The sequence below is a fragment of the Gorilla gorilla genome, chromosome 2, assembly GCF_029281585.2.
Source record: "Gorilla gorilla gorilla isolate KB3781 chromosome 2, NHGRI_mGorGor1-v2.1_pri, whole genome shotgun sequence".
In the NCBI taxonomy this organism is placed as follows: Eukaryota; Metazoa; Chordata; class Mammalia; order Primates; family Hominidae; genus Gorilla; species Gorilla gorilla.
Genome location: NC_086017.1, coordinates 57,475,803 through 57,498,517, shown reverse-complemented (window position 1 = coordinate 57,498,517; position 22,715 = coordinate 57,475,803). Strand labels below are relative to the sequence as shown.

Here is a 22,715-nt window from a genome sequence, read left to right as displayed (position 1 = left end):
CTATCTCCTAAACAGATGAGGTGGCATGCTTTATGGCTTCTGTTATTGTCCCCTGAAAGGTTCTTCAAGAGCGTGTCCATTTTTTCATTGCACCTGCTGACAAGCTGTGAATTGTCTCAACTAAAGGAGTGCTGTGTGGGTGTAAGCAGAAGTACCATTGTTTGGGTGCTCTGGATCCTTTCTATCTGGGTCTTTAGGCTTAGAGGAGAAGGAAGGTCCAGAACTATTGCCAGGATAAACTATAAATCCCCCATATTAGAGCATGTTCTCTTTTTGTCAGCAGTAGTAGGTTCAGTTCTTCCAAGAAAGCAGAGATCACATTTTCTTAAAACCACAGATATTTCCTTTGAATTTATTCTACAAACCACCTCATATACACGTTTTCCAAGATGGCGAAAGTAGGTTTGTATTCGTGGCAACATGGTAATTGGGTATTAGCTCTGGGACAACGGGAAGACTCTTACCCCCCAGAAATGTCTCATAACTTGATGCATTGTTTCTGCAATTTCTCATTCTTTTCTTTCTCTCTCTCCTTCTCTCTTTCTCTTTCATTCATTCTTGCTTTTTTCTCTTTCTCTCTCCTTCTCTCTCTTTTTCTTTCTCTCACTCTCTTGCTTGCTTGCTTTGTCAGGGTCTTGCTCTATTGCCCAGGCTAGAATGCAGTGACGTGATCACAGCTCACTGTAGCCTCCATGTCCTGGGCTCAAATGAGATCCTTTCACCTCAGCCTCTCAAGTAGCTGGTTCCACAGACATGTGCCACCACACTCAGCTAATTTTAAAATTTTTTATAGAGACGGGGTCTCCTTATATTGCCCAGGCTGGTCTCAAACTCCTGGTGCCAAGGAATCTGCCCACCTCAGTCTCCCAATGTCCTGAGATTACCGGTGTCAGCCACTGCTTCCAGCATGAAACTCTTTCTGCAGGTGTGAAAATTGTCATTGTATACTTTAGTCACAAGGTATTAACGGACAGGGGTTGATTGAAATTGATTTACACTAAGCAGGTTGATCGTTGTTACCATACCTTAATAATCCTCTCAGTGTGTCAGGAAAAAATAGCCCATTTGATTATTTTGCCTACAGTTAGTCCTGTTCAGTTTCATTTTTGTATGACTACATAGAAACTACTTCTGTTCTACTCGTTGGAATTCATGCTTTGTAACACAAAATTGGCCTCAACCCTATGCCAGCTGGATTATTGCTTCTTGTTAATCATTTATCTCCGGTTGTTTCTCCTATGTTCCATATATCAGGGGTCCCCAACCCCACTGGCCTGTTAGGAGCTAGGCCACACAACAGGAGGTGAGTGACAGGGCAAGTGATAGCGAGCATTACTGCCTGAGTTTTGCCTCCTGTCAGATCAGTGGTGGAATTAGATTCTCATAGGAGTGCAAACCCTTTTGTGAACTGTGCATGCGAGGGATCTAGGTTGTGTGCTTCATATGAGAATCTAATGTCTGATGATCTGAAGTGTAACAGTTTCATCCTGAAACCACCCCCCACCCCCCACCTCCACCCTGCCCCAGGCCCCGTGGAAAAAATTGTCTTCCATCCTCTTCCGTGAAACCGGTGCCTGCTGCCAAAAAGGCTGGGGACTGCTGCCGTATATCTTCTGTGGCACCATCCCAGACCTCATCATTCTTCTCAGGCTCTATAAAGCCAATATGTGAAAGGTTGGGCCTCTCCCTGTAGCTTCTGCTTGGAACACCCTGGTCACCACTGTTGCCAGACCTTTCAAGAATCTGTAATCTGAGCATCAGCAATATTCCTGTTTCAGTTATTTATCGCTATGTAACGATGTAACTACCCTTGAAGTTAGTCGTTTAAAACCTCAGTCATTTTATTATCTGTCATGATATTGCAGTGAGGAACTTGGGCAGGCTTAGCTGGTAAAATGTGCTCCATGTCACATTGACTAGAGTCACTCAGTACTACCTCATCGCTGGGCTATTATAGAGGGCCAGAGACAACTTCATTTATATGCCTATGCCTCGGCTGAGATGGCTACCATCATTCTCTATACACCCTTTCTAAGAAGCTGGTGTGAGGTAGTCTCAGGAGTAGTTGGACTTTTTACAAAGCTTAGAACTTTGAGAGAAGAATGTCACAAGCAGCAAGGAGGAGGATCTGCCAGTGTCTTATGACTTGGAACCCCAAACTGACACAGCATAATTTCTGCCCTACTCTACTGGTCAAATGTTCTGTCCAAATTCAAGGTAAGGGGACACAGAGCACAGCTCAAGGTAGAAGGTGTGCCACCTTAACCCTCCACAGTCTACTCTCTTGTCATAAATTGTATACCTTTCCCCCACTGAAAAATAGATCTCTCATGGCTTTATCTCATTGATATCAAGCTGAGGTTGGAGGTCTCGGATCTTACGTAAATCAGGTCCACATACAGATGAGGCTCTTTAGGAGTGGTTCCTATTTACAACTTCTTGAATGCTGATACTATAATTTGAAGATTTTCTGGACTAGTATAACAGGGGTGAGACACATCAAGGTTAACTGCACTCTGTTCAAGGAGGGTTTGAATTGGAGACACAGAGCAGTCATCGTTGATGGCAAATTTGAAATCTAGCCAGGCACACATTTCCAATTCCTTCATCAGGGCCCAGTCCTACTCGCAGAATTGTTCTCCACAGTTTGACTTTGCCCTCTGGGCTTTCAGTTTTTTCTTCTGAGTTTTTTCCTTTTCCATTAAAAAATTAGCAGAGTTTTGCACTGATTGGCTGTCTTGGCCTGCATTCTACTTGTTGTAGGCCCAGTTTATGTTCTTTCTACTTCAGTTCAAGGTGTTGTAATTTTTTAAGAACTTTGTGGGATTTCTGTGTTTAAAATGTAATCCCCACTTTGGGAGGCCGAGGTGGGCGGATCATTTGAGGGAGGTCAGGAGTTCAAGACCAGCCTGGCCAACATGGTGAAACCCCATGTCTACTAAAAATACAAAAATTAAGCCAGTCATAGTGGCACGTGCCTGTAGGCCCAGTTACTTGGGAGGCTGAGGCACGAGAATCACTTGAACCTGGGATTTCAGTGAGCTGAGATCATGCCACTGCATTCCAGCCTGGGGACAGAGTGAAACTCTGTCTCAAAAAAAAAGTAATTCCCGTTAGACAAAAGCCACACCTATGTTTTCTTGCCTACATAGTTCCCTTTTTGCCCTAGTTTTAGTTAAGATGTTATGAGAACAAAGCCCCCAGTTTTTGCCTAGTCTTAGTTAAGATGTTATGAGAACAAAGCCCTTAATTTTTGGATCCCTTTTTGTCTAGTTGGAAGGATCTTAGATTTGTAGCTTCAGTAATGATGATGCAAAGAAGCTGAGAGGTGAACTTGTAGAGGTGACACAGAAAACTAGTTTAAAACTAGGGACAGTGGTTAGAAACAAATCTTTCAGCACAGTGATATGAACTAGGCAGAAAACAAAAGCAGAGGCAGTTATTCCTGAAAGGTCATAAAGAGCTTGGTTAGGAAATTGTGGGACAAGTAAGTGTCCAAACATGGGGCTTCAGAAAGGAAAGAGTGTTGTAGGCAGAATAAAAATAAATATTGGCTGTGTGGAAACTTTCTGAATTTGATGAAAACTTTAACTTACAGACCTAAGAAGCTCAATGAAAGAAAAATATATATATATAGGAGACATGCTATAAAGATGTTTAGACCCAGCACAGTGGCTCACACCATAATCCCAGCACTTTGGGAAGCTGAGGCAGGAGGATTGCTTGAGGCCAGGAGTTAGAGACCAACCTGGGCAACAGAGAGAGATCCTGTCTCTACAAAAAGTTTTTAAAGTTGGCCAGGCATGGTGGTGTAATGCCTATAATCCTATCTACTCGGGAGGCTGAGGCAGGAGGATCTCTTGAGCTGAGGAGTTTGAGTTTACCGTGAGCTGTGATCTCACCGGTGCACTTCATCCTGAACAACAGTGAGATCCTCTCTCAAACATCTAAAAGATGCTTAGAGGCCCTCATGTCTAGTAGAAAGCTCTAAGGCATATACTCAAGACTCTTAGAAGTCCTACTATAAATACCATTCAAAAAGCTTTATAGCCACACCTCGAGCTCTTTACCCTGAGGTCATCCTTTGCTGGTAGTGCTCTGGATTGGATCTTTCTCCTAAAGCCATTTCTTAGCTTCAGACTCTTGCTGGAAGGAACCAGAGATGAGAAATAATGTTTTATTCAAATCCCGATTTTTCGTATTTCCTCTAAATTCTGCCTGAAAACCTAATAGTTGCTTCTTTACTTCATTGCTCTTCTAGCTGCTTACAATAAAATAGAAAAAGAATTTTTCCATGGCCTGGAAATGCCCCAGCCATATCCACAAGTTTATTAATTACCCTTTCTATTTCCTCATGACTAGAGATGATGGTGTTTCCAAAAGTTGTGCTACTAGATAATAAAGATCTATTTCTTCAACCTTCAGTACTATTTTCTTCTCTGTACTTTATTACCTAATGATGGTTTTCTTAAAGCCCTTTCAGCTTGCACCCACTATGTGGTCCCAAAGCCAAAGAGAAACATTTTAGGTTTCTGTTACAAAAGCTCCCCATTTCCAGATACCAAATTATTTTACAATAGCAAAATTGAGTAGTTTAAAACATAACAATTTTATTAAATCTCATAATTTTGTTAAATTTTAACACCAAACAGCTGGGCAATTCTGCTACATGTATCAATTGAGTCGTTTAGTAGTATTAACTTCATAGGTAGGTTTATGTAGAAGGTCTGAGACGGCTTCATTAGAATCCTAGTCCTTGACAGGGGTAACTGAAGTTTTTTTCCACTCCATGTAGTCTCAGAATTTCCCCTTGTGGTCTTTCCAGCAGGGTGATCATACTTTGTACATGGCAACTTGAGACTCCCAGAGAGAACATTCCAAGAAACAGGACATGAAAGTTTCCAGGATTGTAAGGCCTGGGCTTAGAAAAGGCTACCACTAATTTTTATTGGGCAAGGCAGAGAGCCTGTCTTGATCTGCTTCTTAATGAAATAAAGGCCAGTGAACTTGTGGCTATCTTTAATCTACCACAAGTCCCTTCTAAGAATTACCCAGGAAAGTATCCACTCAAGTATCAATTATTCCAAAGATGCATTGGAAAATAACTAATGGGCCTTTGGGTTTGGAATTTTAATTTTTAGTTCCAGCTCTGCCATTTACTCGTCTCTTTTTTCTTTTTCCTTTTTTTTCTTTTCTTTTTTTTTTTTTTAAAGACAGGGTCTCGCCAGGCACGGTGGCTCACACCTGTAATCCCATCACTTTGGGAGGCTGAGTCAGACAGATCACATGAGGTCAGGATTTAAGACCAGCCTGACCAACATGGTGAAACCCCGTCTCTACTAAAAATACAAAAATTAGCCGGGCTTGGTGGTGGGCGCCTGTAATCCCAGCTGTTCAGGAGACTGCAGCAGGAGTGTCACTTGAACCTGGAAGGCGGAGGTTACAGTGAGCCGAGATCATGCTACTGTACTCCAGCCTGGGCGACAAAGCTAGACTCTGTCTCAAAAAAAAAAAAAAAGGACGGGGCCTCGCTCTGTCACCCAGGCTGGAAATGCTGTGGCAAGATCACAGCTCACTGCAGCCTCAAACTCCCAGACTCACGTGATCCTTCCTCCTCAGCCTCCTGAGTAGCTGGGACTATAGGAATGTGCTACCACGCCTGGCTAATTTTTTAAGTTTTTTTGTAGAACGGGGTCTCATTATGTTGCCCTGGTCTCAAACTCCTGGCCTCAAGCGATTCTCCTGCCTCAGCCTTCCAAAACACTGGAATTACAGATGGTAGGCAACTGCACCTGGCCTCTTTTCAGTGGACTTCTTGGTGGTACAAATGTTTTTAATTTGATGAGGTCCAACCTAATTTTCTCTTTTATCATTTGTGCTTTTTACATGTCTTGAAATCTTTGGCTTAAGCTAAGATCATTTAGATATACTTTGTTTTTTCTTCTAAGAATTTTTTAGTGCATACTTTTATATTTAGATCTATGATCCACTAAGTTAATTTTTGTGGGTGGTATGAGATAGGAGTCCAAATTCATTCTTTTGTATTTGGATATTCAGTTTTCCCAGCTCCATTTGTTGACCTACCCCAACCCACCTTTAAACTTTTATTATGGAAGTATTAGAATATATATAGAAGTAGGCTGGGCACGGTGGCTCATGCCGGTAATCCCAGCACTTGGGGAGGCCAAGACAGGCAGATCATTTGAGCTCAGGAGTTTGAGACTAGACTGGGCAACCTGGCAAAACCCTGTTTCTACCAAAAATACAAAAGTTAACTGGGTGTGGTGGTGTGTGCCTGTAGTCCCAGCTACTTGGGAGGCTGGTCTTTCTTTTTTTAAAATTGTAAAAATAAAATAAAGAAAAATAAAGAAGGGATTTTGCCATGTTGGCCAAGCTGGTATCAAACTCCTGGCCTCAAGTGATCCACCCACCTCGGCTTCCTGAAGTGCTGGGATTACAGGCATGAGCCACAGCGCCGGCCCAGACTCTGTCTTTAAAAAAAAAAAAAAAATTCCAACATATACAGAAGTAGACAAAGTAGTAAAATAGTCTCTGCATGCACATTATCTAGCTTTGGTTATCAACTTTTTACCAGTCTTGTTTCATTTGTCTCAATTTATTTTATTTTTTGAGAAAGCATCTTGCTCTGTCACCTAGGCTGGAGTGCTGTGGCGCAATCTTGGCTCACCACAGCCTCTGCCTCCTGAGTAGCTGGGATCACAGGCGTGTACCACCACATCCAGCCTTTTTTTTTTTTTTTTTTTTTGTATTTTTAGTACAGACAGGGTTTTACTATGTTGGCCAGGCTGGTTTTGAACTCCTGGCCTTCTGTGATCCACTCGCCTTCCCAAAGTGCTGGAATTATAGGCGTAGGCGTGAGCTTCTGTGCCCAGCCTCAATTTGTTTTTGAATCATCGCTTGCCCTATAAACTCAGAGTTTCTTTCTTAGGTTTGGTCTGTGACTTTTGAATCTAAGGTCTTTATCTTTTTCTGGTATTACATTACTTGAGCTAGAACACATACCTCAGTAGCATGTGTAGGAAGTGAACTTTTTAGTCCTTGATTTCAGGAATGTCTGTTCTCTATTCACAGTGTTACAGATTGCTATACAGGAAATTCTAGTTTGAAATTCATTAGCCCTCAGAGTTGAAAGGCATTTTACCATTGTTTTCAAACATCTCATTTTACTTTTCAGAAGTCTGATGCAGTCCAATTTTTTGGGTAACTTGTTTTTTTGGGAGGGTGCCTTTCTGAAAGCTTGTAGGATTTTCTATGTCTTGTGTTCTTAAAATTTCAGTAATGTTTCTTGCTGTGGATCTTTTTAATTTTTTTGATACTTGCTGCCTCTTTTATTTTATTTTTTATTTTTTTTTTGAGATGGATTCTTGTTCTGTCACTAGGCTGGAGTGCAGTGGAGGGATCTCGGCTCACTGCAACCTCTGCCTCCTGGCTTTAAGCGATTCTTATGCCTCAGCCTCCCGAGTAGCTGGGATTACAGACGTGCACCACCACGCCCAGCTAATTTTTAAATTTTTAGTAGAGACAGGGTTTTTGCTGTGTTGGCCAGGCTGGTCTCGAACTCCTGATCTCATGTGATCTGCCCACCTAGGCCTCCCAAAAGTGCTGAGATTACAGGCGTGAGCCACCACGGCTGACCAATGACCTGCAGTTTTAAAAGGAAAAATTTGGTATTATTTTATTGAATAACACTTGAGGACCCCCTTTCCACCTACCGCTCCCCCCACCAAGTTCCTGCATAAATCTCAAAAAAAAAAAAAATACCAGAAACATTCTCTTTCAAACCAGCTGAGTTCTAGGAGTCATATTCTCATAAAAATAGACCAGAAATTGATAACATTATTATCTTCAAAGGAAGAGTTACTGATGTATAGCTGACAGAAGTGAGGGGGAGACTTACTTTTTATTTTATACCTCTTTGTAACTTTTCAGTTTATATCGTGTGCATAAATTTTTTTGTTCAAAAATATAAATTGTATAACATTGTACAATGATAATGCCTTAAATTACATAATATTTATTTAAAGTTTTGGTGTCATTGATATAGCTCATTGTAGTTTAGGGTGGCAGACATGATCATTAATAGCTATAAAACCTCATTGTCACCTCTTGTCTACATTTCTGAATCTTGTTGCAAATGGGTCTCCATATTTGTAAAACTACAGTTTTTATTTTCAACTGTAAATGAATGAAAAATTAGGCTTTCGTCTAAGTGTTAGGTCTCAGCATAGTTCCCAAAAGCCTGTATTAAGTTGCATGGTTGCTCCTAGGTTCTATGGGAAACCTAAGATCATTAAGAGATCAGTAAAATAGCCACTCCATGCTATTTCTTAAGACCTTGGTAAGATGCGTGCTGTGACACACACAGCTGTGGCGTGTCACAGCTACTCAGTTGGCTTAGGCAGAAGGATCACTTGAGCCCAGGAGTTGGAGGCCAGCCTGGGCAACATAGGTTTTTTTTTTTTTTATGAAGAATCCTGCTTCTTTAAAAAAAAAAAAAAAAAAAAAAAAAAAAGCCTTGTGTAGAAGCAAGATAAACACATAAATTCAGCAGACATAATAAAAGTGAATGAAAAATGGTGCTGGGAGTTTGTTGGGAAAGTTCTTGGATGACATCTGTAGAGGGTGGGATTGATTACTAGCTAGCAGTTAGGGTCTTAAGCAGATATAAGTAATGTGGCATCTTCCTGTTTGTGCTGTTGAGTTGGCAGGAAGCATTCACCTTCAGTCTTGTGGCAAAGGAGTGAGTCTTCCAGAGTACCTTTCTGTTTAGTACTGTATTTATTTTTCCAGCTATGGACCTGGACCTGGAATTACAGGTCAAATATTGTTTTCCCCTTTGTTTCCACACATGAGGTCTGCTCACCAAAGAGAAGGGAGAGGCTTTGTATAAGAGTGTCGGGTGCTGTCCTCAGCAGCCTGCCTGCCTGCCCACCCCTAGAAAAGTTTTAGGGAGGAAAGGATAGTGAGGGGACAGACCGAGTGCCAGGATGGGGTGGTAGGTGGCAAAGTAACTCCTGTCCTCATCTTTGGCCCATCAGGGTCCTGGTTTGCCCTCTCCTTCTTGATAGCCCTTTTGAAGGTAGTAGTTTACCACATGAGGCATTTCCTTTAATCTTTTAAGGGTTGATTTATCTCTATAAGGACCAGAAATTCAGAGACAGTTATTTTAGATTGTACGTTACAAAGGAGACATATAGGGTACCATTGTAAATTATATAATCTCTACTTTGAATATTGTCAGCATTTTCTTAATGTTCTTTAAGCAAATGTTTACCTAAATAGCTTGAATGATCTTGTACCCTTAGCACCTGGCTGCAGTGGAAGAAAGAAAGATCAAGTCCCTGGTAGCTCTCTTGGTTGAGACACAAATGAAGAAACTAGAGATCAAACTTCGACATTTTGAAGAGCTGGAAACTATCATGGACAGAGAGAAAGAAGCTGTAAGTATTTGGAATTTTGTAGTGGCTTTTTCACAATTAAACCTTGGTCACTTTTCACAAAACACAAGTTAGATAAAATAAATGGTAGCCTGTTCTCTTGGTCTCCATGGCTAACTTCTGTCCTTTTTTCTGTGTTTGATTTGCCCTTTCAAAAGGATTATTAGCCAGTGATGTTAAATAAAAGGCACTCTGTTAACTCTCTAAAGTGAATTATCTAAATCTCAGCTTCTTGTGCATGTTGGCTGTGAAGATACATGATGATATTAAATTCTTCACTCTACAAAACTTAGAGTTATTTCATTACCTACTTGTTACCAATAAAGTAGAAACTGTATAACTCTATTATTTGAGTCAGGGATTTTCTTTCTTTCTTTTTTTTTAAGTTTTAATTTTTATTTTAGATTCAGAGGTACTTGTGCAGGTTTGTTACATGGATATATTGTATGATGCTTAGGTTTAAGCTTCTATTGAAGCTGTGTCCCAAATAGTTAACATAGTACCAATATGTAGCTTTTCAGTCTTTCACCCTTTTCTCCTCTTCCCCTTTCGGAGTCACCAGTGTCTATTGTTTCCATGTTTATGTCTGTGTATACGCAGTGTTTAGCTCCCACTTAAAACTGAGAACATGCGGCATTTTTTGCTTCTGGGTTAATTCACTTAGAATAGTGACCTCCAGCTGCATCTATGGTGGTGCAAGGGACATAATTTCATTCTTTTTTTTATTGCTGTGTAGTATTTCATAGTATATATGTGCCACATTTTCTTTATCCAGTCCACTATTGATGGGCACCTAGTTTGATTTCATGTCTTCGCTGTTGCGAATGGAGCTGCAATAAACATGCATGTGCAGGTGCATTTTTGGCAGAACGATTTCTTTTCTTTTTTTTTTTTTTTGAGACGGAGTCTCGCCCTGTTGCCAGGCTGGAGTGCAGTGGCACAGTCTCAGCTCACTGCAATCTCTGCCTCCCAGGTTCAAGTGGTTCTCCTGCCTCAGCCTCCCAAGTAGCTGGGACTACAGGCGCACGCCACCACGCCCAGCTAATTTTTGTGTTTTTAGTAGAGACGGGGTTTCACCATGTAGGCCAGGATGGTCTCTATCTCTTGACCTCATGATCTGCCCACCTCAGCCTCCTGAAGGGCTGGGATTACAGGCGTGAGCCACCATGCCCGGCCGAACAATTTATTTTCTTTTGGGTATATACCCAGTAATGGGATTACTGGGTTGAATATTAGTTATATTTTTGTTTCTTTGAGAAACCTCCAAACTGCTTTTCACAGGGGCTGAACTAATGTACAGTCTTATCAGCAGTTATATAAGTGTTCAGAGATTTTCTTGATTCCCTGACTTCTTCAAAATAAATACTAGAAAGGAGAACTTAATCTCATCTTGAGTTAGGAACCTAGTTTTCTGTTATCCTCCCTCAGATCCATCCTTGGGCTTTCTCACACTTCTCTTCCCTCTCCTATACTGAATGGTAGCTGGAAGTAGGCCCGTCCTGAGTCTTGTACGTAGCATTCCCTGGAGCAGAAACTTTTGACATAAGGTCATGGGCCAAACGGGACCAAGAGAATTATGAAAAGGGCCAAAAGTGAGAGTGGAAGTCATAAAAAGTAAGAAATTTAGAAGCAGAGAAACATTTGGTTATCTTGGGAGAAGTTCTGGAGAAAAAGAGATTAAGTAAGCTCTTAGTGGAAAAAAACAAAAACAAAAACAAAATTTTTTTTTTTTTCTGAAACGGAGTCTTACTCTGTCACCCAGCCTGGAGTGCAGTGGCATGATCTCGGCTCACCACAACCTCCGCCTCCCAGGTTCAAGCGATTCTCCTGCCTCAGTCTCCCGAGTAGCTGGGATTACAGGTGTGCGCCACCACGCCCAGCTAATTTTTTGTTTTTTTTGTAGAGACAGGGTTTCACTGTGTTGCCTGGGCTCGTCTCGAAATCCTGAGCTCAGGCAGTCTGCCTGCCTCAGCCTCCCAAAGTGCTAGGATTACAGGCGTGAGCCACCGCACCTGGCCAAAAATAAATTTTTGTAATGAGTTGACTAGAGAAAGAATTAGTGACTCCCTAAGCATGGGCTAAATTTGAGCATTTAGTTAGGACTTTTTGCCTCTGACGATTTTGACTTTTTTATCTACATGAGAGATTCTGACTCCAAATGGTAGAACTTTAAAAAGAAATTATTCCAGAATACTGATCATTTTAGGATTTACATTTGCCTAAGTATCTTCTTGCATTAAAGTGTTTCTTAGTGGCCCGTCCAAGCAAGTCCTCTATTGAACTCCTCATGATGAGTAGCCCAGTACCTGTCACCATAGCCCATATCCATTTTGTCCTAAGACCAGCTGGCCCCAAAAGTAGGAAGAGGCTGCTTCAGTAGCTCTCCTACCCCAACTCTATACCACCCCACCCTCAGTTCCCTGATTAGGAAGCAGCCTAGTCAGGGACTTACTGTGCTTCTCACTCCATGCTCTACATCTGTCATTGAGCTTCTGTCTCTGTAAGCATCTCTCACACCATTGATTGTCTCCTGCCCCGGGAGCTCATGAGACCTGGGTTTCATCTCTGTCACCCTCTGTGTATGCTGGACCAAATGCAGCCTTCTTCACAGCCTTACTCTCTTTGCCACCTGTTTGCATCCTGCTTCTCTGGCCAAGAAGGCCCTTTGCCCCACTTTTTGCCTACCTCCTGCAGTCCTCAGCTGTGGGTGGCATGGCCTTCACATTTACTGCAGTGGCAGCCTCACAGAGCGCTTAATTGCACTGTAATCACCAGTTCATGGGTTCGCATTTCTGTACCAGAGTATATACTTTTTGAGGGCAGGGACTTAATCAGGTGTCTTTGTTAACACAGAAGTAGCACATCACAGGCCCTTACTTAAATGAGTGTGTGCCAGCATTGTTGCCGTAGTTGGGAAAGTGGAAAGGATAATCCACCCTTAGAGACTTAGTTTAATGGGGGAAACAGTCAACAAATAACGACAATACAGTATGTTTGTATAGTACAGCAGTTGTACAGATGCTGCTATGGGAACAGAAAGGAGGAATTCCCAGGAGGTGGGGAGAGGTAGAAGTTATCAGAGAAAACGTCCTACAGGTGGAGCTTTAGGGGATGAGTCTTTGTGTTTATTTTTCTCTAATAAACATTAGAGAAATCTGACATTTTACAGATTTTCTTAGAGGGCCTGGAGTAATAGGGGGTTATAATATAGTGGAGTGGATTGTTGGCATATGCGGGATTCAAATGATGGTTGGGTAGATCCCACTGGCAGTAAGACGTCTTGCTGTCATTTTTGCAAAGCATAACTGATCCATTAGCCTTGAATATTGAGTCAACCCTGAGTGCTTACAGAATATATCTAGTTTGGCAAGGAGCTCTTTCCTCAGCACTAACTTGCTTTCTCTTCAAAGAATGAACCTGCAGGTCCCCCGGTTTTTTAAACCTTCTGATGGACCTGTTGTCTGTCCCCTAAGAATAGCAGAGTTTGCATCTCCTTTCCACTTCTGTCTACTGGCCCCCAGACACCAAGGGGCAGTGTATAACCTCTCCTCTTCTCTCAGCCCTGCAGAAGTTTCCTTGTGTGATGTATATTTTTTAAATAACTACTTAAATTATATAACTTCACTATTTTTTCTCTTTTGACTTTTTTCTGGGAGGACAGGGCTCACTCTGTTGCCCAGGCTGGAGTTCAGTGGTGCAGTCATAGCTCACTGCAGCCACAAACTCCTGGGGCTCAAGTGATCCTCCCTCCTCAGCCTCCCCAAGCTGCTGAGACTACAGGCATGAGGCACTGTGCCCAGCTAATTTTTTTTTTTTTTTTAAATATTGACAGGATCTTGCCATGTTGCCCAGGCTGGTCTCAAACTCCTTGCCTCAAGCAGTCCTCCCACCTTCTCCTCCCAAAGGGTTTGGATTACAGGCATGAGCTGCTGTGTCCAGCTTTTTGACTTTTAAAAAATGTTACTTTCTAATCAGATCACACACAATATTTCATAAATATTTTCTGAATAAAACAACACAGCTGAAAATGTTGGGAAAATACTCTCCGGACTCCATCCCAATACACAACGCTGCTCTGCTTGAATTCTTCCATGGTAGACTGTTATTTTCTTAATCAGCATTTGGTGTCAGCTGTTTGTGGCAGGAAAATTCTTTGTATGAGACAGTCCCTACCCCTACTGAATGAATGTCAATAACCCAACTGTATTAGTTATAAATTGCCATGGTTTCTGAGTAAGTGATTTAAAAAAGTAAGAGTATGAAAAAGCACACAAAATGGGAGCTATAATGTTCTTTATAATGTAAACATGCGAGTCACATCCCTTCTGCCACATCCTGTTGCTCACAGACCAACTTTGGATCTGGGTTAGGTGAATAGTTTTCAGTGGGAATGGTGTAAATACTAGAAAGCAGGATCGTTGGCAACCAGCTTGGAGACCTGTTCTCTTACCAACCAAAATGGGTCATTTGAACTTCAAAATGCCACCCACTCATTTTGTGTATTATTAAGACATAACCTCTTTCTCACTCTAGCACTAGCATCCTATCCTTCCCTGTGGGAAGCAAAGCTATGAATGTTTTTCTACTGATGATTTCCACACAGAATTCTTGTGAAAATTGAGAGAAGTATGGCATATGCCTGGCACAGTGTCTAGCACATACATAGTAAGTGTTTGGTAAATATATGCCTCCCATTATGCAAACCAGTAATCAACAAATATGTACAAAATTCTTAAGATTCATAAGCCATTGTTGGCTTTGTGAGCGTTTATTGGGTCAGTTACTATGCCAAAGCACTTTAAATGGATTTACTCACTTTATTTCCTGGCAAACTATGTGAGGAAGCCATAAGCAAGAAAATAATGTTTGCTTTGAATCCCCTTATTCAAGAATCCAGCAGTGATGTTGGATGACAGCATAAGCCACTTCTTTGTTAGCCCTTCTTACATTCCAGACTGGAGCTTGAACCTGGTAGGTTGTGTACCTCAGATCACATGGGTCAGAAATGACAGAGCCAGATCTCAAACCTGTTTGTTCAGCTCTCTGTATTTATCTAGTACTTCGTAATTTATAAAGAAATGAGCTTTTGCTATTTCATTTTAACCTAGGGACTCTGAGATATATATGCAGCTTCTGTCATCCTATTATGAATCAATAAAGTTGATACTCCAGATAGTGAATAGATCAGCGAGGAGTAGAGGCACCCAACTCTCCACCTCCCCCACTGCCTCAGTTCATTTTAGAGTGCACTCTTGCTCATCTTAACCTAGTAAGCAGTAGCTTTAGGATAACATTTTTTAAAATAGAACGTTTGGTTTGGTTTAAATAGCAATAGGTTTCAGAAATTAAGACTCAAAATCAAATATAAAGCTTTTTTTTTTTTCTCTAATGACTTAAAGCCAGATGTTCTTTTTAGTCTTAAGTAATTGTAATTAAATGTAATCATATAAAAATTTCAGGGCCAGGCATGGTGGCTCATACCTGTAATCCCAGCACTTTGGGAGGCCAGGGCGGGAGGATCACCTGAAGTCAGGGGTTTGAGACCAGCCTGGCCAACATAGTGAAACCCCGTCTCTACTAAAAATACAAAAATTAGCTGGGCGTGATGGTGGGCGCCTGTAATCCCAGCTACTTGGGAGGCTGCGGCAGGAGAACCACTTGAACCCGGTAGGCAGAGGTTGCAGCGTGCAGAGATCATGCCATTGTACTCCAGCCTGGGTGACAATAGCGAAACTCTGTCTCAAAAAAAAAAATCGAATTTGTTATGGGTATTATGAACTCAGCTATAATTAGTAGCTATTCCAGCTCCCTCATATTTTAAAGCATTAATATTAAAGGAAAGGCAGTTATGGAAGTTACAGAGTATATCAGGGAATTGACATGAGAAAAGCATTCCAGTTCAGGGGAGGGTGTTGAGCTGCCAGTGGGTCTACCACTCATTGTGTCTGTAGACTGAGTAGCTTTTGATGCTAGGCAGAAGCACACAGCAGTCAACAGAGCAGGTTTCAGACATGGGTTGTGTTGTAGACTAAACTACCTGGAGAGAATTGAAGGGCCTGGGCCCCACATAAGCCGTTTACATTTGAATGTTTTTTTAAAAGACACTTTGAGGCCATTGAGAATGGATCTATGAGCTGATTCCATTTATAGCTTTTGGACTAAATATTGTCTGTCTCTCTGAAGTTCATTTGGCTAGGTATAGAAATTTTATACCTTCAGAGGCTGGGTGCTGTGGCTCACGCCTGTAATCCCATCACTTTGGGAGGATGAGGCGGGTGGATCACCTGATGTCAGGAGTTCGAGACCAGCCTGGCCAACATTGTGAAACCCCGTCTCTACTAAAAATACAAAAATTAGGCGGGTGTGGTGGTGGGCACCTGTAATTCCAGCTATTCAGGAGGCTGAAGCAGGAGAATCACTTGAACCCGGGAGGCAGAGGTTGCAGTGAGCCGTGATGGCGCCATTGCACTCTAGGCTGGGCAATAAGAGCAAAACTCTGTCTTAAAAAAAGAAAAGAAAAGAAAAGAAAGAAATTGTGTACCTTCAAAAAAGAGGGACTATTAGGGAACTCGGAACTGTGAGAAACCCAGACCCTGTACTTAAGGAAGTTAAAGGATGGATGAGACATTGACTCAAAGAAACCAAATACTATGAGATGATGGGGCTATGAAAATTCAGAGAAAGGGGAGGTCATGGTCAGCTCAGATTATCAAGGTAAGATTCCTGGAGGAGGAGAATTGATAATGATTTGTAAGAAAGGCCCAGCTCTTGAAATATGAAAAGAATGATTGCTTAGGAGACTGGAGAGTCAGCCTGCCTTGATAGTTTTTGTGGTAGATAAAATGATTTATTTGTTCATTTGCCAAATACTCACTGAGCATCTGCTGTCCTCCAGGCATACAGCTACTGAGGATACAGTGGTAGATAAAACCCAACAAAGATCTCTGCCTTGGTGGATTTCAAATAATTAGAAACCATGAGTGAATTAAGGAAGTTTTATAAGTAATAAGGTATTATATGCTGCATATATATAGGTATACATACAAGCTTTGTGTGTATGTTATGGGCTGAGTCGGGGGGATTAGGAGTGGCAGGGAAGGGATTTCTGTTTTGAGTGGTGTCATCAGATTAGGCCTTATTGAGAAACTGACAGTTGATGGGCAAGCACTTCTAGGTGCTGGAAACAGCCAGTGCAGAGGCCCTGAGGCAGGAGTATGACTGACATGTTCAGAAACAAGGGAGTAGGTGGGTGGGCTGGAGCATAAATGAGTCAAGGGAGTTAGGAGCATAAAGTCAAAGAGATGATCATGGTGACCAAATCACAGAAATTCTTGAAAGCCGTCCAGAGGACTTTTTGCTTTACTCTGAAATGTGAAATAATTGTGGGACCTTGAGTTGAGGACTGAAGTGATCTTCCTTACAGTTTATCAGGGATCACTCTGTCTACTGTGTTAGAGAGAGTAAATTATAAGGCAGCAAGGTCAGAATCAGGGAGACTTGGTGTGGAGGCTGTTAGGTTAATGCACGTGAGATATGGTGGCTTGGACCATGGTGTCAGCCATGGAAGTGAAGAGAAGTGGTGAAGTTCTGGATGGAATTTGAAGATAGAGATAATGGGCTGTCCTCACAAATAGTAAGTTTAGAAAAATTTGTTATATTTTATGACAAACTGAGGAAGAAAGAACAGCAAAAAAGAATTTCATAGTGTCCCAGAGTAATTATATTTAACTTTGTTTTCTGTGTAGTTGTAGTAATTCATCTTCTGTGCTGCCTGTCATACAATTGAATCTATTGTTCAACATTTGCTATTACATTAAAGGTAGTTTTATTTGAAATTAGAAAGCCATACCCAGTAGCAGGTTCAGTTCTGAAGCACATGTCTTTCACATGTGGCCTCCTGAAGCAAGCACACTGCAACAAAGATAAAATGACGAGTCACAATAATGATGCAGGCTCCCTTTTTGGATTTCTGCTACCAGAAGTACACATGGAAGTAGCAAAATGCAATTATATTGTTTTCTTTTACCTCAGGTATAAAGAGGGATGGATATGTCTGTTTTGGATTTGGGGTTTTTTCAGTGAATTTCTCATCACTGATACAAAGCATTGAAAAGGAAGGTGTGATTATTTACTTTAGCTCTGAGGCTTCAAGTCTCAGCTGATATTTCAGTCCTTGTAGATAGATTTTTGTGGCCCTCACTGTCTTTTACTCTTTCCCACCCCCCTCCCTGCTTTATGCAAATAGAAGGGAGAAGAGCTTTGTGTGAACTTCAGCTGCACTTGCAGCTGTGTCTGCGTTTGGTGTCTTGGTGTTGAAAAGTGCTCTGTTGTGTTAGATTTCGCTTGGATACGGCTGCTTTATACATACACAGTGAAGAGGGAGAGGAAGGCAGGGTTTTTGAAAGCAGGGGAAGTGGGGGCTCAGGATGTGTCTTCAGAGCAGGGCCATAGGCAGCCTTGTATGAAAAACTGGGTTCGCTGGAGCCTATTTTTTTGTTATTAAACATATGTGTGTGATATTTTAAATTTTCAAATCATAAAAGTTCTGGCCAGGAGCAGTGGCTCATGCCTGTGCACTTTAGGAGGCTGAGGCGGGCGGATCACCTGAGGTCAGGAGTTCAAGACCAGTCTGGCCAACATGGTGAAACCCCATCTCTACTAAAAATACAAAATTAGCTGGGCGTGGTAGTGGGCACCTGTAATCCCAGCTACTTGGGAGGCTGAGGGAGGAGAATTGCTTGAACCCGGAAGGCGACCACTGCACTCTAGCCTGGGCGACAGAGCAAGACTCCGTCTCAAAAAAAAAAAAAAAGAGAAAAGTTCTCCTACTCCCAGTTTCATTTCTGTGGATGATCACTGTTAATAGTTTGTATCTTTCAGAACATTTTAAGTGTGTTTATACATGATCACAAAGTCATTTTTATATAGTTGGATTATCTTATAAATATTGCAACTTGTTTTTCCCCCCATTCAGGTTATCTTATGTAACTGAACATCAAAAAGAATGCCTTGATGACCATCCTTACACATGCATACATACAGTATTCTAGGACAGATTTCCAGATGCCTAATCACTGGGTCATTGGTTAAGTGCATTTAAAATATGACCAGTACTGGCAATTTTCTCTCAGAAATTCCTAGTTAACATTCTTTCTGATTGCCACAAAAGTGAATGCAGTCTTCAACTTGATTTAATAAAAATAAGGTATCTAGAACAAGAAAAGTTATTTTATTTGCATGATGAGGCCAGTACATCGTGGCAAGCTCTGCTGCATCTGCCGCAGAGCAGAGATGGCCCTTATGGAGCCAACTGGTAGCCTGTTATTTGGGCATTGCTCTCAACTCATAGGACGTGTTTGGCCCCACATTGGAACTTTTGGTTTAAACTGGGTTCTCTTTCAGGTTTATGTATGTGTTTAATCACTTATCCTTTCTAATTCTTCTAATTACTTTTTTTAAATTACCTTCTAAGTTTTAAAATGACAGATGAAACTCAGAAAATAAAGAGGATAATACAGGCTAGCTCATGTTGTAGGCAAGGAAAATTGGGCAAATTTTTCTTCCCAGCTTGGCCCTCTCATCCTCTTATTGGTAGATTCTTTTTTGCTTTCCAAGGTTAATACCTTGATACTAAGGTAAGCCCCCAAAGAAAGGCTAGTTTGGTTAAAAACAGAACCCAAAATTCAGCTAGGTAATGCAGAGACCAAAATTTCCTTTTAGAGTCACTGCTCCCTCCAGTAGCAGTTCAGCTTCCTTATAAAGCATATCTTGACCTAAATTCCATAGTTCTTACATAACGGTAGGACTACAGCCAAGCTGTTCAGACCAGTGGTCACTCAACAAAAACAGATAAGAGGATGTTTTCTGGCCACCTCTTAAGCAAATTCAGAGTCCTAAATTCCTAGAAAGAATGATTAGAAGAAAGCAAAACCAAGGATCTGTAGCCAGAATATTTAGATTTCTCACCCCACCTTTTACAATCATTTTGCCTCTTACTTACTAATCTGATTAGTCTTCCTGCAGAACTGGACTTCCAGAAGATTCTCTTGCTGTTTACATCTTACATCTCCCTTCTCATCATGCACACAGGAAACTGAACCAGGCCAGGCTTTACCCTCTTCAGATTACCTTTCCCAGAAAATGAAGAGCCCACACTAGACTATTAGGACCATGGTAGAACCCTGTCTTGCTTGTTCCTGGTAACCCTCAACCTCTCTCAAAATGTTTTGTTTCAGAAAATCTCCCTCTCCCTAAGGAAAGTCTAGAAGCCAGTTACCAAAATCCAGGACATAAGCTATACCGTTTACTCTCTTTATTTGTTCTCCTCTTAGCCTGCTCATGCATCTTTTCTTCATACTGTGTTCATGGCCTGTCTTCCCACACCCCATCTGTCCATGGAAGTACCCCAGTTGCTACTCCTATAACCAGTGATGCTTCTCACTCAATTTCACAGGGATTTTCCCCAGTCGGCCCTCTGCCAAAGGCCCAGATTTTTAGGCTAATTCTCATGCTTATTCCATCTAGTTTTTGCAAATAATAGTGTGTAGTGTTTATCCACAGAACTTGCTGCCCCCAAAAGCAAAAATGTTATACTTCCCTAACTTATTAAATGCCTCAGAATAGTGCTATTGGACAGAAATATGTGAGCCATATATATAACTAAAATTTTCTAGTAGCCAAATTAAAAACAGGTGAAATGATGTTTTACATAATCCAGTATATGTAAAACCTACATATATACATTGTTTCTATATGTAATTTATATGAACAATTTTTCATATTAAGTCTTCAAATTTTACTGTGCATCACCGACAGCACATCTCATTTCATGTTAGCCACACTTCAAGTGCTCAGTAGCTGTGTGTGGCTTCTAACTGCTGTATTGGACAACACAGCACTAGAAAATGATTCCCAGTGACTTAGATTTTTCTATCAAAATGATGGGATGGAGATGTTATTGAAAAGAAGTGGGTTTATTAACCCTCCTTATGCTTATGATTTTTATACTACTTTCAGAGATCTGGATTTTCATTTTCCTGCATGTTCAGGTTGATTTTCTTTATCATCCCTGAATTAAATTAATTTAGGATAGGCTTCATTCTCTGAACTAAACATATAATACTGTATTTCTCTTTATTCTCATTTGGGTGCCAGAAAGATTATCTTGAATATTGAAATGCTTGTAGTCGTTAAACTAAGATTCATGTAAATTTTTTTATAGGCAACTAAAATATTCCGTGAATGTGTCACCAAGTATAATTTTGGGTACTTGAAAGCTAAGATTTGCAGTGGCACTGCCAGATTTCCACATAGAGAAATGCATATCTTTGCAGCTAAGGCCACGTCAACTCATGCAGAGCAATTTAACTCTGGTGTTATGTTCTAAAATAGACAATAACCATGAGAGTATCACATCCAAAAGAGAGCACATAGGAAGGTTGGGTGAACTTGAAATGTTAACATCTGAGGAACTATTACAAGGACAAGAGAGGCTCGTTTTACCTGGGGAAGACTCAGACAGCCATAGAAAGTATTTTTAGATATCTAAAGGCCTGCCAAACATAGAGGGGATTACATGTGTCCAAGTGAGCCCAAAGAGCAGTAGTCCTACTGCGGGAAGATTGCAAGGAAAGACTTAGACTCAACATGGAGAAGACTTTGACCATGGTAACAGATGTCCAAATGGGGATATGCTACTCAAGAAATAATGCCTTTGTTCTCACTGTAGAAGGTGCAGGAAGTGAGGTGGTGATGTCAGTGTGATGGGATAGAGGGAATTCAGGCATTATGTAGTTGTCCTTTGTGTTATCCAATCCTGAAAGCCTCTTCTGGTGTCATTTCTCTTCCACTTCCTTTGCTTACAGCTAGAACAACAGAGGCAGCAGTTGCTTACTGAACGCCAAAACTTCCACATGGAACAGCTGAAGTATGCTGAATTACGAGCACGACAGCAAATGGAACAGCAGCAGCATGGCCAGAACCCTCAACAGGCACACCAGCACTCAGGAGGACCTGGCCTGGCCCCACTTGGAGCAGCAGGGCACCCTGGCATGATGCCTCATCAACAGCCCCCTCCCTACCCTCTGATGCACCACCAGATGCCACCACCTCATCCACCCCAGCCAGGTAAGAGGAAGGCCCTGCTCTTGGAAAAAGCTTATGGTCACTACAGAGGCACAGAGCATCATTGGGGCCAACCACACAGTTGGTGTTTTCTGATGAAGACTGCTCAAAATTTTCATTGTCATCTAGAAAATTGTAGGCGTGTGAGATTTAGGGTTATCGCCACATGAAGCCTTCCATGTTCTTTTTCTCTCCATGTTCTTTTTCTCTTGGTATGATGCCTTTTTGTTGAGTAGGTCGGCCTCTGATTGGACAGTAATATCTCAGAGTTCATTCAGAATTTATCTTGGATTATTGATACTGTAAAAAAAATTATAGACATTTTCAAAGATAAACACACACAACACAGCAAACTCCCATGACCTGGTTTCAACAACCATCATCTTTCTGCCACTTTTACTTTTTGTTACGGAAATCTTCAACCACAGATAAAGTAGAGAGAATAGTATGATAATCCCCCATGTACCTATTGGACAGCTTCAAAATTATCAGCATTTTAGAGTCTGTTTTTATCTTTTCCTCCTCACTTTGGGAAATGAGATAGACTTCAAATGTATCTCTAACCAGTGGGAGTCTTTTTTTTTTTTTTTTTTTTTTTTTTTTGAGACGGAGTCTCGCTCTGTCGCCCAGGCTGGAGTGCAGTGGCGCGATCTCGGCTCACTGCAAGCTCCGCCTCCTGGGTTCACGCCATTCTCCTGCCTCAGCCTCCCTAGTAGCTGGGACTACAGGCGCCCACCACCACGCCTGGCTAATTTTTTTGTATTTTTAGTAGAGACAGGGTTTCACCGTGTTCGCCAGGATGGTCTCGATCTCCTGACCTCGTGATCCGCCCACCTCGGCCTCCCAAAGTGCTGGGATTATAGGCGTGAGCCACTGCGCCTGGCCGGGAGTCTTATTCTTTACATAACTATCATCACCATCAAACAAAAGTAATAATAATTCCTAATATCATTTGTTAAATATCTTTTGAGTGCTTAGTTTGTTTGAATCAGTATTCAGTTAAGATTCACACATTTGTTGACATGTCTCTTAAAAATCTATGTAATAATTCACCTTCCCTTTTTTGTGCCATTTATGTGTTGAAGAAACCAGGGTTTTTCCGCAATGTGGCTGTGCCTGATTGTACACCAAAGG

General features: G+C 41.4%; 1 protein-coding gene across 1 annotated transcript in view; it reads left to right on the top strand.

Moving 5' to 3' along the window:
• SMARCC1 (SWI/SNF related BAF chromatin remodeling complex subunit C1) overlaps positions 1-22,715 on the top strand; it is a 197,583-nt gene that overhangs the window by 151,861 nt on the left and 23,007 nt on the right. The window contains exons 25-26 of the mRNA XM_031009168.3: positions 9,327-9,461; positions 21,323-21,584. Coding sequence (XP_030865028.1) covers positions 9,327-9,461; positions 21,323-21,584 — 397 coding nt within the window. The remainder of the gene's footprint in view (positions 1-9,326; positions 9,462-21,322; positions 21,585-22,715) is intronic.